Source organism: Gossypium hirsutum, chromosome D11 (assembly GCF_007990345.1).
Source record: "Gossypium hirsutum isolate 1008001.06 chromosome D11, Gossypium_hirsutum_v2.1, whole genome shotgun sequence".
NCBI lineage: Eukaryota > Viridiplantae > Streptophyta > Magnoliopsida > Malvales > Malvaceae > Gossypium > Gossypium hirsutum.
In genome coordinates this window covers 24890694-24909345 of record NC_053447.1, presented here as the reverse complement: position 1 = coordinate 24909345, position 18652 = coordinate 24890694, and the positions used below count along the sequence as shown (strand labels likewise).

At 31.8% G+C, this 18652-nt stretch overlaps 1 protein-coding gene across 2 annotated transcripts; it reads left to right on the top strand.

Moving 5' to 3' along the window:
• Nucleotides 1-5037: 5037 nt before the first annotated feature.
• Nucleotides 5038-7174, top strand: LOC107913215 (uncharacterized). Of its 2 annotated transcripts, XM_016841736.2 has the most exons (4): nt 5038-5190; nt 5292-5420; nt 6190-6675; nt 6767-7174. In XM_016841736.2, exons 3-4 carry the CDS (start codon nt 6193-6195, stop codon nt 6818-6820), a joined length of 537 nt encoding a protein of 178 aa, XP_016697225.2. In that variant the 5' UTR covers nt 5038-5190; nt 5292-5420; nt 6190-6192; the 3' UTR covers nt 6821-7174. The 2 variants fall into 2 exon arrangements, with proteins under 2 accessions (XP_016697225.2, XP_016697224.2); XM_016841735.2 differs by lacking the exons at nt 5038-5190; nt 5292-5420 and adding an exon at nt 5638-6100.
• Nucleotides 7175-18652: the final 11478 nt, after the last annotated feature.

Here is an 18652-nt window from a genome sequence, read left to right as displayed (position 1 = left end):
AAATTATTTTTTATTATTAAATGGTACAAAATATTTCACCATTCTTTAAAAAAATGGTATTATTTATTAATGGATTCTATCTCTAAGTTGTATATATATATATAATGTTTGCTGGAGAAGGAAGGATTTTAACCATTCATCAATGGGGAGTATTAAGAGAAGCAGAAGACCCACATGTGATACTCCCTCCGTACTGTACCCCAAATTTTACATGGAATGAAGTGAAAGGTAACAATAACTATTTAAATTACAATTGTATCAACCAATAACTTATGTTGGGTTAAGCCATTTAAAGCTTAAATTTAATCCAAATCTGAGTATTAGAGAAAGTCTTGAATACAAAAAAATTATCATAGATAAGAGCACAAGGAATGATATTATGGTCCTAAGTTAAAATAATTGAGAACACATTTTCATTGGCTCCACTGGAGATCTTCTGATCCAACATGGGGAAACGAGCAAATTTCTTTGGACGGATTAAACAATGTCTCTTTTCCACTCAAAAGAAACGAAGAAATTCAAAGAAAGGAAAAAAAGGGGTTTTTCTTTTTCTTTAAGTTTCTTTGAAAATTTTCTAAGATAAATCATAAAAGGTTGAAGCGGTTGCTGCCAAGATAGAAGACCAGAATAGAGACAGTAAAATCTTAGATATGAAGCCCCAAAGGCGAAAAGTTAGTGTGTTTGTGTGTGTGTTCAGTACTCGTGGTTCAGGCCATCCCTAGTCTCCCCCAAAGGACACTGTGTATATTTTGGATTCAATGTGGGGAGTTTTGACTGGTCCTCTTTTGCAGGCACTGATTCATGAGAACCCACCACTTGTCAATACCCCATTTGGCTGAATTTTATTTTTTTAGAATTATTAAATTTTGGGTCATGTGAATGACAACCATGTCCTTTTATGAGTAAAAATTCAAATCATATCTTTTAAAAAGTAGAGAAATTTTCTTTGTGTTTGTTCTTCTCCCCCCTCCCCATGTTACTCTGACCTACCATAGCTCAACATGATCTTTGAAACTATTTATGTTTTATCTGTCTTTTTCCCAAGTTTTTTAAAACAAGGGGAAATAAAACTTAAAAAAATGACCCTCAGACTCCATAATCCAAATGAATGTGTGCCCTTTCACAGACCCTACACCTAACCATATTGTTGATATTTAATTGGATACTCAAAATCCATGCGTTGCTGTTATGTTAGTGCCAATAGGTAAGGAAAATGAGGCCCCCAAAAAGGTTCTAATCAATTCTTAGATTTATTTTTAAAGGTTACATTCAACGAATTTTAATATTCGAAATCAGAAAAAATGTTATACAACATCTGCACTTTTTCTATAAAAAAGATTATCATCCCAGTTTAATATCAAAATATATCACTATTTTTTAAAATACTTTCCTTCAATCCTATTACTTATTAGACTGTTAATGAATATCTAACCCATCCAGATTCTAAATGTCATACACAATTGATGGTGAAATGTACTTTGCCCGTCCCTGTCATTTTTGTATTTTGTCACCTAACACCATTAGTTTGTGTTGACGTAACATTGATATCTAATCCTAAATTGACACATTGAAGCTTCCTAATATGATATGTGGCAAATATAAATTAACAATTTAAATTTTTTTAAAAAATATAAATCAAAATAAGTTTAAGTATAAACTAAGTATTTTTTTGGAAAAATTTAAAAAGTAAATTACAAATTAAAGCAATATGTATTGAAATACAAGTCGAAGTACTAAGTAAATATAAAAAAATTAAATACTTTGAATTTAAAATTCAAAGGATAAATTACATATTAACTCAATTTAAAAAATATGTTGGAGTGAATTTCCGGAGTTGGAAAAGGTGAAAAGAAAAATAAATAAGGGGGGGAGATGTCCTCTTAATTTTGTAGTACAAGACAACGGCCTCTATGTTAGGAAGAGAAAGAGGTCTGCACGTGACCACGTGAGCTCTTACCACTATCATACACCATACTTACAAAAACTACTACTACTAGTAGAGATTGTAATTTTTAAGAGAGTCAAAATCTTTGGTAAATTATTCAGAAGTGTTTATTTTTAATCATAATTATTGGATAAGATTGATTTTGAAACAAAATATGACAGATTTATATATTTGAATTTTTATCCTTGAGTCTCGACTTCAATTCTTCTCCTACTTACATTTATATTGAATTAAACAAATATTTTTTTTTCAATCAATTAAGCTTTTCTTTGAAAAAATATTAAATTCGAAAAATAAATTTTAAAAAATGAGGTTGGTATAAAAACGAATTAGGATTTGCTTCAAATTTAATTTTATTTGACTGAAATTTTTTATATTATGGAATATAAATTAATATTATATTAAAATATAAATGTAATAGGGCAATTCCATTTTTGTATTGGTCAATATGTTCCATCCTTATCTCAAATCAAAACTTATGTTTTGTCTTAATTGTTTTTAAATTAATTTTTAATTATTTTATCTTAATTGTTTTTATCTTTTTATAATTACATTAAAAATAAAATACAATCAAGTTATTGAACGTAATTAATAACTTAAAATTTATATTTGCGTATAAATATGAAATATATTTACATGTATATATAAATCTTTTTTAAATGTATAGATAAGTTTTAAATAGTATAGTAAAATACATCAATGCATACCAATATTTAGAAAAAAATTATACATCAATTGATACAGTACAGCATGCTTAAAAATATTATCAATTTTTCTTTCCATATTTATTTTTGCACGTATATAAATTTATTAGTATAAATATGGAGCAAATCCCCATCCATTTGTATTACAACCTCGTTCTTCTTTCCTGTTTTTTTCTTTTGATTTTCATATTTTTGTCGAAGTTTAAAAAGAAAAGATTAATAACATATTGAAAAAAATTAAATAAATAAAAAGATAATATTTTCAGTGATTTAATTTTTGACATAATAATTTAATTCTTTAATTTTACAGAAAAAAAAAAAGTTATTTTAACTTTACATTTAATTTTTCGTTTTTTTTAGATCTAAAATTTATGTTTTTTTGTCAAATCACCTAGAATGAACGAAAAAGTTAATTTTTTTTTTTAACTTTGTTGACATTGCATACGCATAGATTATCACATGGATGACACGTAAGTATTTAATTAAATTTTTAAATTTTAAAAAATTTAAAAAATATAAAAACTATTTTTAAAAATTATTTAAATTTTTAAAAAATTAATTAAATGTTGACGTGTCATCTATGTGGTAATCCCATGTGTATGTCACATCAACAAAGTTCTTCAATGTTGACTTTTCAATCAATTTTGGAGTGGTTTGACCAAAAAACTACAAATTTAAGGGCCAAAAAAATTAAATAGAGGGCTCAAAAGACTTTTTTTTTAATAAATAGAGAAAGAAATGCTTATCATTTAATTTTGTTTCAACCCTTAATTTTCCGGTTTAAGAAATAAAAGAAGTTAGTTGTTTGATTTAATGTTTTAAATCTCGTCAAAATTTTTCCTATTAGACTAATATGAGGTGATTTTCGAGGAGTCGAAATCCCCTGGCCCTAGTTCCCTGCCTTCTTCTCAAAATTAGCCTCGTCTTCGTTTTTCTTTACAAGTTTTCTTTTCGCAAATCCTTTTTTAAAAAAATAATTTTAAAATTTGTACATTAGTTGTTGATGAAATAAAAATAAATAATAATAAAGAAGACTTGTATGGAAAAAAGGAGACGTGGTTAATTTAGAGTAGGGGCACAGATGGGAGCAGAGAATAGGGCAGGGGAATTTTACTCTTTTTAAAAGAAAATTAACATAAGGATTAACGAAAAAAATGTATAATGTTATCAATACGTATCATGTATATCTTACAATCATATTCCCACCTCTTTTATACAAACAAAATAGAGTAGTAAAACTCTAAACCATGCAAGAGACCGTTATCCAGTGAGAGTCATGGCAAATGGGGTGACCCGTTCCTATCGATTTATTCTTAATGTGATTAGTGTAGGTACTGATGGTTTTGTTGCAAAGATTGATGCTCAAATTGATATCAATCGTATACTATGAATATTTGTTCTCTTGGAACTTTTATTGCTGATTGTAAGTTGGACCAGGTTTGACTTCAGCATATTTACATGGAGGGGAATCCCGTTGCTGACATGTTGGGGAGTAGCGTTTTGAGTAGTCGATTTAGTAAAAATTGTGACAGCAATGATCTTTTGTGTTTTTGCTCTTTCCCACCGGACTTTTTGCAGGCTGATGCCTCTGGTATGGCTATGTACCGAACAGTGCTTTAACTTTAATGATTAGAGGGGGAAAAAAAAAACACCTCTAAACCAGGATAAGATTGGAGGAGGTAAATAAATCACAAAGGGTACACAAAAAAGGAGAGGAAAAAGGCAAAAAAGCTAATCTTACATAACATGTACAAAATCTGAATAGAAGTTAAAAAAGGAATTTCATTTTATAGAAAAAAGAAAACCCTCAGATCACGTGGTCCTATTGATCAGTCGGTGTCGCCAGCTCATTCACTGCTATATTTTACTAACAAGTCGAAGCATGGTCAAGCTGAAACCAAATGCAACTCAATCCCCCATCCTTGAAAGTGCCGCTGCTTCTCTCTGGACCTCTCTGCATTTCTGAATCTCTTTATTTTACTTTAATAAAACCCTACAACTTTTAGCTAAAAACATTCAATGTCCTTTTTCTTTTTTACCTTATTCCATAAATAACACTGCTGTTGCTTTCTTTGCCAGCAATGGCAACTGTTTCCACCTCCCTAACTCTGCCTACAATAACAATGGAAAACAAAATTAGTTAATATTTTCACTGTCTTCATAATTAATAATCTGCATGCAATGAGCCACAAGTTTTAAAAAAGTAAAATTACTTGTTTTGGCTAAAGTTTTGTAAACTGTCCATCCAGCTAGCATATGCTATTCTTGAATGTCAAATGCAATGCAAAGAAAGAAACCCAATACCAACTTTACTAGTATTAATTAACCACGATGCTTATCTTTGTGGTTCACAAATTTTTATATATATGCATGCATAGAGGGGGTGTGGCTAATGAGTGTATGATAAAATTCTAGGAAGGAAAAAGTGAAAACGGATTTAAGACTAAAAAACTAAAGACTGTTCCTTGGAATCTTCATAGAAAGTTTTCCAAGTGTGTTTGAGAAACACGAAGCATAAGGGGATTGGTCATATAGAAGAGGGTAAAGAATGTCAAAACTTCTCATCTTTTACCCTTTTTTTATTTTTTATTTCTATGAGGTATCATCATTCATATTTTTTTTATATGTATATATACATGCAGATCAACCAGTACTGATGGATGGGATTATGATGATGAAGGTCAAGCAAGTACTGCTAAAAAATGAATTCCAATGTGGTGTTCCCACCTCCAATATTGCCATTTTTTCATCTTAATTTGGTGCTATCCTAAGTGAGCTTTGTTTTTTTTTTAAATTCTTAGAATATTTTTCTTTTCTTTTATTATATAAAAATATTTGAACAAAATACAAATGATAGTGGCACTGCGGAGGTGGGGAAGCAGAAAAGAAGGTAAAATTTGAAGATTAAATTGAATTTTTTTATAAATTTTGAGAGTTAATTTTTTAAAATTATAATTAATCCAAAAAATATATAAAATTTAAAATTAAATTTATTATTATACAAAATTTTTAACTTTCACCTCACTCACCAAAATTTTAACTATACCCAACAGAAATGGAAAAAAAAACAATTTAGAATAGTTGATTCACCTTTTGTTTATCTTTTTCTACTATTTTATTATTTTATCGATTATGGTAGAGCTTTGGAGAAAAAGAAAGCTTCTTAGTAACTTCACCTTCGTGCAGTCTCCAAGAGAAAAGAAAAACAGTAAAAGATGTTTTTTTAAAATAACTAATACTTGGAGGATTTTGTATTCAAAGCTGGTCATCATTGAATGCCAATTCTGGCCAGAGAAAAACAAACATAAAAAGAAAGAGAGAGAGAGAAGCAATTAACATGTCAAGACAAAAAAAAAGATCACATCATGGGCATAACATGCATGAATTCAAAAAAACAACCATACATCAAGCTCCCCATGCTTCCTTATATATAAATACGAACATCTACTCGGTAAGTTGTAATAGTATCAAGGGAGGGTCCCTATAGAATTTATTAGGTTTTATTAAATTTTTTCCTTGTTTTCCATGTTGTTTTGAAAGCTCATGGCATGCTTAGACATGTATAATTCGGAGCACAAAGGTCATCATCATCACTGCCCCCCAATGAGTCCAAGAATCTCATTCTCAAATGATTTTGCTGAGACTCAGCAGGTTATGAAGCAAGAGAGGAACTCAAGGGAGGCTCCAGTGTCGTCAGACTTTGAATTCTCAGTATCAAACTACTCCATGATGAGTGCTGATGAGCTTTTCTTTAAGGGTAAGCTTTTGCCATTTAAAGATAATTGTAACAATCAAATGCAAAGGACTTTGAGGGAAGAGCTTCTTGCTGGAGATGATGATGATAATAATGTGACACTAACGCCTCCTAAGGGTTCCACAAGGTGGAAGGGATTTCTGGGGCTCAAGAGAACCCACATTGGTTCCAAAAAAGCTGATAAGATTAATGAAGTGTCCATGGAGAGAATGGGTGACAATAAAAGGTTTGCTTTTGTTCATGAGGACACCCATGTCGTCAAAACTTCACAGGTAAGAAAATAAAACAAACCCTTTGGTTTCATTTATGAAGCTAACTATTAGGTTTGTTTGATCTGATTTCATCAATGCTCCTTTATTGCAGGAACTTTTGACTGAAGGAGGGTCAGGTTGCAGGAATGTGGAGATTGGAATATAGTTACATTTCTTGAAGGGCATCATAACTTGTAGAAATGTGGAGTATTTTTTTTAAAGGAAGATTGGAGGGTGGCTTTCTTTTCTTTTCTTTTCTTTTTCTTTTTTTTGAAGATCTAAATTAATTTGTAATAGTGGGGTTGGTTTGATTTTTTTTTTCTCTGCTTCATTCGGGATTTTACTGTTCTTATTTTTCTTTTGTTTTTTTAATCTCTTAGGATTTGGTTGTTCAGCTGTTCCTTTGTACAAAATGTTTGCAGTTCAAGAATTTAGTGTAATGTTCAGCAACTGATAGATCTGTATTAAGTCATGTTTTTCTGGCTCGGATCTACTAATGTAAGTTCCTCTTTGATTTGGATCTGTTCATGTATTTTACTATTATTATTATTATTATCATTGAAAGTTGGGATCTTGGACGGATAAGTGAACTTATAGTATTTAAGTATTGACATCGATTGATTAAAAAATTATAAACATTGATTGAGAATATACTAAGAAAAATGGCTTGATATCCTTTGTCACCTAAATTTTTAAACTTGACATGTAAAAAGTGTGTAATGTATTAAAAGTGAGATTAAGTTTTAATTTTTTTACTAAAAAAATAACAAATTAGAAGAGTAAATTGATTCTATTATTAAAAAAAATTATCCATTTTTACTATTAAAATTTGGTTGTTATATGTCAACATGGACTTCAAACATCACTATGTAAATTTTTTTTAACATTACAAATGGATAAAATTTTTAACATAAACAATTAATTTGTTCATTGATTTAACGTAGATATATTAATTTGCTCATTTTTTAAGTAGAGGGGGCAAAATGCAATTTGACTCTTAATACAAGAGTTTCTATGATACTTTTATTACTATCAACAATTTGTTGCATTTAATTAAGTGGAATCAAGGACGGGCAAGTGATTAGTTATAAATAGGGATGGCAAAAAACCCCAAATCCAACGGATTCTAACCCAACCCGAGTCGTTAGGGTCAATTTTTTTTTTTGGAAAAATCGGGTTTGGGGTGGGTTTAGTTAGGTGAAATATAATAACTTGATTTTCAGTGGTATCAGAAAATATGATTTTGAAACCTCACTTTCGTAAACCGAGTTCATAAATATAAAATATGAATATTTACGGAGTTAATATAAAAATATATTGAAGAATGGTTGAATAATTTTGTCAATTAAATAGTTAATTAAGGCTTAGAAAATAAAATGTAAAAATCCAATCACTATAGAGTTTTAATTGACAAAAGACTTGAGAATTTATATGGCAATTAATCAAAGGATCAAAATGGAAAATATTGATGATGATGACATATTCCACTAAAGCTAGATTATAATTAAGTTATGTTTAATTAACTAATTAAACAAGGTTAATTAAATTAATCTAAGACTATAGTAAAGATAGTGGAAGATTGTCATCTTCCATAATGTTCAACCGTTCAAAACGCAGGAAAAACCTAAGAAGAAAAGCTTTGAGTTCATAAGCATTCGACCATTAATTTGGTAAGTAAACCAAGGCTTTTTTCTTGTAATTTTTATGGATTTGTGATCACGGGAGCTTAATTTAGATAGCCCATGTACCAATTTTATCAATTGTTAAAATTTTAGCAAGTTTCCATTGTTAATAATTTGATGTAGACTTGAAATTGATAGATGTTGAGCTTAGATTATGAAAATGTCTAGATTGTAAAATTAATCTAGCTTATTTGTTAACTTTCTAATATTAGGGACCAAACTGAATAAATGTAAAATCTATCATGAAATTAGGTTGGAAATAGAAAGTATAAGTCCCTAATGAAAATATCTGAAATTAGATTTTAATCCAAAGCTAGGAATTGAATGTTATGCATATCCGGAATTTAGGGACTAAATTGAATAAAATGTAAAATATGTGGGAAATCAAAAAATAAATTTATTTAGGATCATGCATCTCATGATATTGTGTAATAATGTTTGGTATTGATTTGGTAAATAAAATATTTATATAGATCAAGTCTTGGATCAAAGTGGAGCTAACAAGGGAAAAACAAAAATTATAGATTACTCCCTCAAGGATCCACTCGTTTTGTATTTTGGAAAGCTAAGTTCAAATGGAACTTACTACCCTTCTTTGTGTTATATTTGTGTGCTTGTGTTTTTTTTATCTACGCTTGGACATGGCTTTGAATATTGATTATGTTGGCATACATGGTTAGAAAATGAAATGGACTTGGAATGAATTGAAATGAATTAAGGTTGTTGATTGATGTGAAATGGTATAGGGTATGAATATCAAAATGTGAATGATCACAGGGTAGGATATGTAAATGTGGATAATTATAGGGTATAAACATGTGAAAATGATTGTTTACAGGGAATGGTAATGGATATATGTATAATTGATGTTCATGTGAACTTAGTAAAATATTAAGATACCATTGGCATGCCAATAGGGTCATATGTGCACTTGTATTGTAACGACCCGATTTTTAATGGTATTGAAAAATTTGGTTTCAAAATTTTATTTTCATAAACCGAGTCCATAAATGTAAAATATGAATATTTACGGAGTTATTATAAAATATATTAAAGATTGGTCGAGAATTTTTTGTTGAATTAATAGTTAATTAAGGCTCAGGGACTAAATTGTAAAAGTCCAATCGCTATAGAGTTTTAATTAACAAATAACTTGGGACCCAAATAGCAATTAACCAAAGATCCAAAAATTTTAATTAAACCATTTTTAATCAAGTAATAGTGGATGATTATGGCATGTTCATTAGACATTATTAATGATTAGTTAAGTTGATTAAACATGATTATTTAAGCTAATTAAGTTCTAATTAAACTATAAATAACAAGATTAGTGGAAAGAAAGAGAATGTTGCCATCTTCTTTATCCTTCCTTACCTGTTTCACCCTAGAAAGAAAAGAAGAAAACCATTTATGAGGTTAAACCATTCGACCTTCCATCTAGGTATGAAATCAAAGTCCTTTTCTTACAGTTTTATAGATTTGTGATAATGGGAGCTTGATTTAGCTAGCCCATGTACCAATTTGATAAAATGTTGATTAATTTTTGATTAATTGATGAATTAGACTTGAAATTGATAGATTTAAAGCTTAGATTATGAAAAGGACTAGATTGTAAAGTTAATTTTGCTTGTTTGTTAACTTTGTTATATTAGGGACCAAATTGAATAAATATAAAATAAGTCATGAAATTATGTTAGAAATAGAAAATATAATGTCTCTAATGAGAATAGGTGAAATCAAATTTTAATCTAAAGCTAAGAATTTAAAGTTATATCTATTCCGAGTTTAAGGGCTAAATTGAAAAAAATAAAAAATGCGTGAAAAAATCGAATAATGAATTTATTAGGATCGTGCATCTCATGTGATTGTGTGAAAATGTTTGGTATTGATTTGAAATATAAAATATTTATATAGATCAAGATTTGATCAAAATAGATCTAATAAGAGAAAAGAAAAAATTACGAATTAGTTCCTAAAGGATTCACTCATTTTGTATTTTGAAAGGTAAGTTCATATGGAACTTATTACTTATCTTTAAGTTATATATGTGCTTGTGTTTAATTTCATTATACTTATGTTTGAACATGACTTGAATGTTAATTAAATTAGCATATATGGCTAGATGATGAATTGGATTTGAATGCAATTGAAATGAATAAAAAATTATTGATTTATATGAATTGGTACAGGGTATGTAACACCCCATGCTCGACCCAATTGTTGGATCAGGTATGAAGCGTCATGAGTCAAAACCATCAAAATAACTGCAACCTTAAATAAAACCAACTTTCTAGTTTTGGTGGGTACCCACTTGCCAGAGCGGTGTCCCAATAATTTGAAAACATATAGTAGGTTGAAAGCAAATTAAAAATAGTATAAGACTACTTAAGAAGATAAAGGACATGAGTAACTAGCTTTTGGCTGAAGCTTCAAAAATATCCACAATCTCGAATAAAACTTTCCTATCGAGTTATCACTCGAGAAGTAATTTAAAAATTCATTTTTAAATTCGTGTTGCCATAAACCAAGTTAACAAGGCTACAAATAAACATTCCTAATTAGAAAATATCGATTCCCAAAATACAGTTTGATGATTTCGACTGGTGGCAATTAACAATCGTCTTAACACCCTGACAAATACACGTCATAATAAGATAAGAGAAGGCTCACAAATGGGTCGCTAATCTGGTTGATTCCCTTCTGCTACAACATCAACCCACAAACTTGAAAATATAAAGGAAGACAACTAGGTAAGTTCAAAAGAACTTAGTGAGTTCTCAGGAAATAAAATCCTACAATAAAGACTTCGGGCAGTAAGAGATTAAGACCTAGACTGACAAAATAATACGTTATAATTGGTAGATATGACTCTCTCTATAATATGAAGTATCTGCTGGCAGATACTCCCACGATCAAACTCAGCCTACTAGCAGACACTATCAGTATTTGGAAACTCACATATGACGGACACGAGGCACAACTGCTCTGCGTGTACGCCACTTTTGTGGACTACCCTTTTATAACCGTTAGACATACTGTTTACATTCCATGCAACGTGCACTCTTTGTTTTACACAAATGTACCCATTTTTCCCATATACTCCATTCCTTGTGCTAGCTTCTAATCCTAGTTCTAAAAAACCATATTGTCTATATCTTCATACCACTCATCAGAGTTATTTTCTAGTCATTACCTTCATGCCCCTATCATCCCTCATTGTATTTGAACACATATGTGTTCCCCTGTAAGTTCGAGTTTTCACCAGCCAGGGTTTGCACCAGAGTGCCATACCAGAGGCAGAACATATTGTCATGTGTCTTCTTTTCATCATCATATGCAACATCCCTCCGTTGCCTCCTTACACCAGCCTGGATACGGAGCTTGTGCACCAAGGAAGGAGTATTTGTACCTTGTACATACCAGACTTCTGTGTCTATTTCACCATTTGTACCCTTGCATGCATCGACTCTTTAACACATTTCCTTAGACACGAGTATCAGACTTGAAGGTTAAAACCACTAAAATGGCTGTAGTGAGAAAATTTTAACAAAATAACGCATATAACAGACTCAAGGTACGAAGGAACTTACCAAAAATCTTTACTTAGAGCTTTATCTACTTTACAGGTTCCTTCCCTTTGGCATTGGGACCTTCTCCCATATTTTTGGTTAAAAAAATAAAACTACTTTTTTAAACATAAAAAAACAACCAAAACTTTATAAAATAACATGAATCTGTATACATGCAAACATTTTCTATATAAAAATTTCCTTCCTATCCAGTATCCAAATGAAAACCCTACTGAATTGCTTTTACAGCAATTTCTTTTTATTTGGTAAAACTTAAAGAAAGGTTTAAGAGTTTACCAGTAGACAACTTAAGACAAAAACTCTTATAAGCTTCAAAGACAGTACCTTTGTTAATGACGAAGAACTCTTCTAGTTTTCTTCGATGATAACAAAGACTAGTAGAGAAGATGAAATATAAATCTTCTCTCCACTATTGGGTTATCCTATTTATAGTTAACTCACATCCAAATCCCGCTCAGGATGAAATTTAATCAGTAACCATTCTCACATTCTTCCACTAGTTAATCAAATCTTATGAGGCTCCTCAAGTGTCCTAATTACTAACACATTACCTCTACTAGGATGCTAGATGACTTAAACATCTCCCACTAACTACTACACTTAAATTAGCAGTGACACAAAAACAAGGCTAGCAGATTTATTAGCGGGAAAGTCCGCTTAGTAAGGTTCTTGCCATAACAAGGAACTTGCCAATCCATGAAGTGGAACTTCGTAGTATCGATGAATTTCAATCAAGTATTTCGCCACAAAGTTACCAACCTTATCCTGTCTAAGTCTCGCGACTTAGGCGGTCTATGCCAGCGAAGTTTCTCAACAGTATCAGCTCTCCGAATGAGGGTGTGAAAGGGTATGAATGTAAATGATTACAAGATTGTGGCATGTATATATAAGGTCATATGTAAATGGTCATTTTTAATGGTGAATGCCAAGGTAATGTATGTGTCCTAATTGGGTGCATTTGATCATATGTGAGGCTATTTGAAATTCTAGTTTCCAATTTTCATAAGTATTATGAGTTGAGCATTAACTTGAATGTGATGTCTTGATATATATTAAGGTTGCAAAATGGTTAGAATATGCCTAGATATGATCATATGGTTGGAACTATATTTCTTAATTTAATTCAAATGATTGTATGATATATTTGACATAGATTGGTAGAAAGCTATGTTTTAAGCTTTTGGGAAGTGTATATGGTTGCACAAACGGGTTTGATGGGGTAAAACCAAAGAAGAATTTGAGATTATAGTGGATTGTCGCTAGGGTCGTGACACTATCCCTTGGATGTCATGACGCTAGCCCCAACATTGCGACCTTGAAACCCTTGATGTCGCGACATCAAATGGTAGAAAGGATGGGCCACAGTACACTGTCTTTAGGGTCGTGACACCATTCATTGGATGTTGCGACGTCAACCTTTGATGTCACAACATTAAACCCCAAAGTTGCGACGTCCAACTGGTATAGTTTGGAAAATTTTGCAATTTTCGCTTCGAGGAATGATGCTTGATTACTGTCTTGAAGATTCAACAACAAATCTCTAATGTTACGACATCAACCTGAAATCTTTTGAAAAAGTTACATTTTGGCCCTCTAATGGTCTCAAGTTAATAAAAAAGCTTTCGTAAACTTGTATAAACCCCAATTAAGAATGTGTATTGATATAATGGTTAATAAACATGTTATTAGCATTTATTAGTTGTATTGATGGAAAATATGTTTTCTTTAAATGAAGTTACTTCAAAAACGAATGTAGCATTCTATAGCTTGGACCCAAATATCAGGACCCAAATATCTGATCCTCCAGCTTAGTTAATGTTCTTGTTGAGTTGGTGCACTTAGAGTGCACCTGCTTGACATCTGTTCTCATTAACTACATTTCTCATTTAATTCTATCTAGTCATTTACCACATGCAGTATGGTCACTAAGGTTGGCCCTATCCCGAGGTTTCTGAAAATAAGGAGATTGATTATTAGTATTTTTAACTTAATTTGAACTATTACCTCCTCCTTGGTTTCCTCCCCATCTCAGGTTTGGGTGATTCCTCCAACCAGGATTGTATGTATTCGAAGAAGGGTTTCCACCCCTATTCCCAATGTAGTTTATATCTTCAGTAGGATTATTGATATAATGGAAGAGTGGCTTGTCTCCTCCATGCATAAATAGTGTAGAAGCAGATTTTATACAGTTTTTGTTTATACTTATCATTCTCTTGGATAACTTTGATCGTAAAAGGTTTCTAGCCATATGTGAAACATTCAATCAGCCACTAACAGGAGTTTAATGCCATATTTTCAATAATTTCGTACGCATCCTCGTACATCCTGTTCAAAAAGGCTTTTCCTACTACTCCGTCTAATCTAGATCGTGTATTTGCATCCAACCCGTTATAAAATACCTGTAGTCGCATCCACTCAGGAAATCTGTGGTACAGGTATTTTTGAATCATCATTTTGAAATATTCTCATGCCTTATACAAACCTTTCTCCCTCCATCTGTCTACAGATAGCGATATCTCTTCTTAGTTGAACTACTTTGCTAATTGGGAAAAACTTCTATAAGAACTTTTCAGTGAGTTTATCCTATGTCATGTTAGACCCTGGTGCCTGTGAGTCTAACCAAGAAAAAATGTTATCAATCAAGGAGAAGGGGCACAACCGAGGACAAATAGCGTCATCAGTGGCCTCATTATACTTAAAAGTACCACAGAGTTGGAGAAATCGTTTTCAATGTTGATTAAGGTCCTCTGTCATAGTGCCCCTAAACTGCAAGTTGTTCTGGATCATTTGAATCATCGTTGGTTTAATCTCAAAATTATTAGCTATAATTTATGGCCTTATTATACTCTCCTAAACCATGTCCAAACTTGGTAAGGATAATCTCTTATGCTTCTTTCGTTTCGAGCAATATGAATGTTTGTGGGTATTTGTGATGCTGGTGAGTTTCCTAGGGCGTTATCGTCAGTGTTGCCAAATAGTAGATTTTCACAGGGTACGTTACTTGCAGCTGGTGGTGGTGGCTCTTGCATCTATTGCTACTGCTATTGTTGTTGGCGATTTTTTCGAATTATTCTCTCTGGACCAATGGTTGCTACAATACGTGTGCCCCTATTGCGAGTCATATACTAAACCCAAAAAAAGGAGATTAGTAACAATAAATAAAATAAAATCATATCTATAACCTACAAATTTCCTAATTATTTTTTTAAAAGTGAAAAAATTAAAATTAATCTAGAAACGTTACCTCCCCGGTAACGACGCCAACAACTTGACCGCCTTCGGACGGACTAATATCCAGATGTGAATACTGCAATAAAATTTAGAACAATAAGGCGGTATCCGCAAGTATATGAGTCTAATTGTAATATAGTTTTACAACGAAGTAGGCAGGTACTCCGAGGATAGCAACCAAGGGAGGCGAACACTAAATCAATTCTAACCTAATCACTAACAGATCTAATTAGTACTTTGAATAAATTATAGTATGAGAACATTAAAGAAAGGTTTTTAAAGTTTTTAGAATAATAAAATAACATAAAATAAATAAAATTCAAGAGATAGAAGAGAAGAGTAAATCAAATCTTGATTATGGGTGATTAGCTCGCTTCTGTAGCCCCCATCAACTGTTGCTTCGACTTTCTCGTCAATCAACTAGTCACTATCCTAGCAGAATCTTTTGATCTTCCACTAACATTGCAAGTTAGAAAAAACTATTTATCTTCTGACCTCACAGTCAAGACTGTTTTGGGGTGAAGGTGTTCATGAATAGGCAATGTCAATTTTGGGTTAATTCTCACCTTGATGACTTCCTGGGGTTGTCAAGCCTAGGATTTGTTTCACGTTCTTCCTTTCCCAAATAGCTAATCCATTAAATAACCCTATAAAACAATTAATAGATTATACCTCTACTCACTAATCCCCCATAGAGGGATTAGTTCCTCATGGATTTCATAGACAATATGAAATCGATATAAAGAGAAAGCATGCTAATTAATTCAACAAGATAAAATAAATGAAAGAGCCTGATTGTATTGAAATTAAGCACAAATCCACAGAGTTTGAATGCTTCCACAATTTAGATCTCTTGAAATCAACAAGAACAAATAAAAGAAATCCAAAACCTAAGAATGAAAGAAAACTAAACTAAATTTTACAGAGAGAATCTAGGTTAAAGGAATAATGTCTATAGCATGTGCCAAAAGATCCTATTTATAGCCTTTAGGTGGCTGTCGTCCTTAACCCTAGTTTAGTTGACGTCCTTGAGCTTAAAGTTTGATTGTGCAGACCAAAATGCCCCTGTTTCATATTTAATTTCTGTCACAGAGTTGTTGTCATGACACACTAGGACCTATGTCACAACATAGCAATTAGTATACTCCTGTTCAGCTATCTTCAGAGGTATGTCGCGACACCATCAGTTTGTGTCGCAACATCGAAGGCAAACTTGAGTTTTCTCTATTCTGTTCCCTATGTTGCGACATCAGTCATCCCATTTTGTGACATAACGACCAATATCAGCTTAATATGCCTTCTAAAAGTCTCCTGCACACTCACAAAGTATGTTAGCTCACCTTAGGCCTCATTCGGCCCCTAAGGTCAATAGAAGGCTCAATTTGCACATTTTATTGAATATAAAAAAACTAAGAAAACTTAACTAAAACATAACGAAAATACATGTATTCAAGCTCCCTAAATGTGAAAACTAGTTTAATCTGCTACACCAAATTACGACAGATCACCAAGCCATGGATCATAACCATATGGTCTTTCATTTCTTTTCATATTGTGACTTACCAATCTAGTTAGCAAAATTGTTGTCATACCAGAGGCATCACAAAGGGACGTTCACATAACATTCACTTACCCAGATAGGTTCACACGTTTGACCATCTTATACTATTCTTACATCAAAACTTACTTGCATACTTACTAGTCATCACTCTTTGCCACAGAATTTCTAAACATATCAACATAGAACATAACTCATCCTTACTATACTCATACTCTTACCATTTATTGCAAATATCTTAATGCCAAACATATATTCATATATATATATCTACTTGAATCGTACACATAGTAGAGTCTAAGTCAAGACTCACCTCCACTCACCCACAGTAACTTAAAGCTCTAGACCCAATCATCCATTATGAAACAGTAACAACCACTGCTTACAGAACATAAAAACACCATTAAAAACTTAACCGTAAACAACTTACCATCATCTCAAGCACTTATAAACCCCATGCAAAGGCTTATACTTACATCTTACTGTTCATTCACTCGTTACAGACTTACTCTTTCAGAATTTAACATGCAGAGTTGTAATACTAACCCAAAGGTGAAATAACCACTAGTTAAACTAAGAACCTATGTTTCCAGCACAGGGAAGAAGAAATGAAATCGGTTCCAGAAAAGAATCAAAGAGTAAAATTTAGAATCCAAAAGAAACTCCTCTCAGAACCCTTATTTCATATATATAATTCAATCTCCTTTACAGACTTTCAACAAGTGTCACTTAAATTCAAAGCGTCACTTAAATTCAAAGCTTGTCTTTCTTATTAGCCTATAGACTCCAAAAGAAACATAAATAAAAATCTTGCATAATAAATATTAAGACAGTCAATCTAGTTGGTTCCTAACCAAGCACTTCACAACCCAACGAGAACAGTACTAAGACAAACTGGGTGTATTATACTTTTGGCGATAAATCATATTGTAATTTGTCTTTTTGTCCAGCTAAAACCTTTACTCTTTGGCTAATCAGAAAAATAAAATTTTCACTTAATTACTCGGTTTAAGTATACTATACACCCTCAAGTATACACCAAAAGAAACAAATGGGTGAATTACAACCCGCCAAACATAGGTTCTTTCACTACCATGCGCCTTCTCCTTAAACCCGCCTAAACTGGGGTGTGACAACAATGTTTATGGGTTGTTCTAATTATGTAGATCATATTTAGTTCATTAATGAAGATCATATCACTTGGGAATCAAATTTAGAATATTGGATCGGATCCGATCACCCCTATCTAGTCCCTTGAATCGTGGATATTGGATTGAATTAGAACATTGTACTCTTAGTTGCCAAGAATTCATGTTTACGTTGCTTGTTATTATTAAATCATATTAAACTTATTTTATTTTTGTTTTAGTGAGATTGTGATAGATCTTCTTATGTTAGCAAGTTTGAAAATATTCCATATAATTGAGAGATTTGTATAGGTTATTGTATTGGGAGATTAAACACTTAATCTATTCTTGTGAGGAATTTTATTTTATGAGTGCATATTGATAGTAAAATATTTTGTGTTATGATTTTATTTGTTGAATTCAAATGGGTGAATTTATTAGGGAGAATATCATTCTTTAAGGTACGAAGGTGAGGAAATTGTCATGGGTGTGTGATAGATTAGGATCACTTGTTGCAAGTGTTGAAGATAGTGAATATTTCTCACTGAGCTAGACTTCGCAGACGTAGGGAAATCGAAATGTGTAAACAAACCTTGTGTCCCCTATTTGTTTACTATTTCAGGTAGTGCTTGAAGGAGTGTCGACTCCCTTACTACTCCTTACAAAGGTTATATCTCAGCTACTATTTTAAAGCTTCAATTTTCATATTCATTCTTAGTCCATTTCTCTTTTTGATGGGTTACTTTTAAAGATTTTTTGGGTAGAAAAGCTTTTGGGTAGTGGTATTATCTTACCAAGTTTAAAGATAGA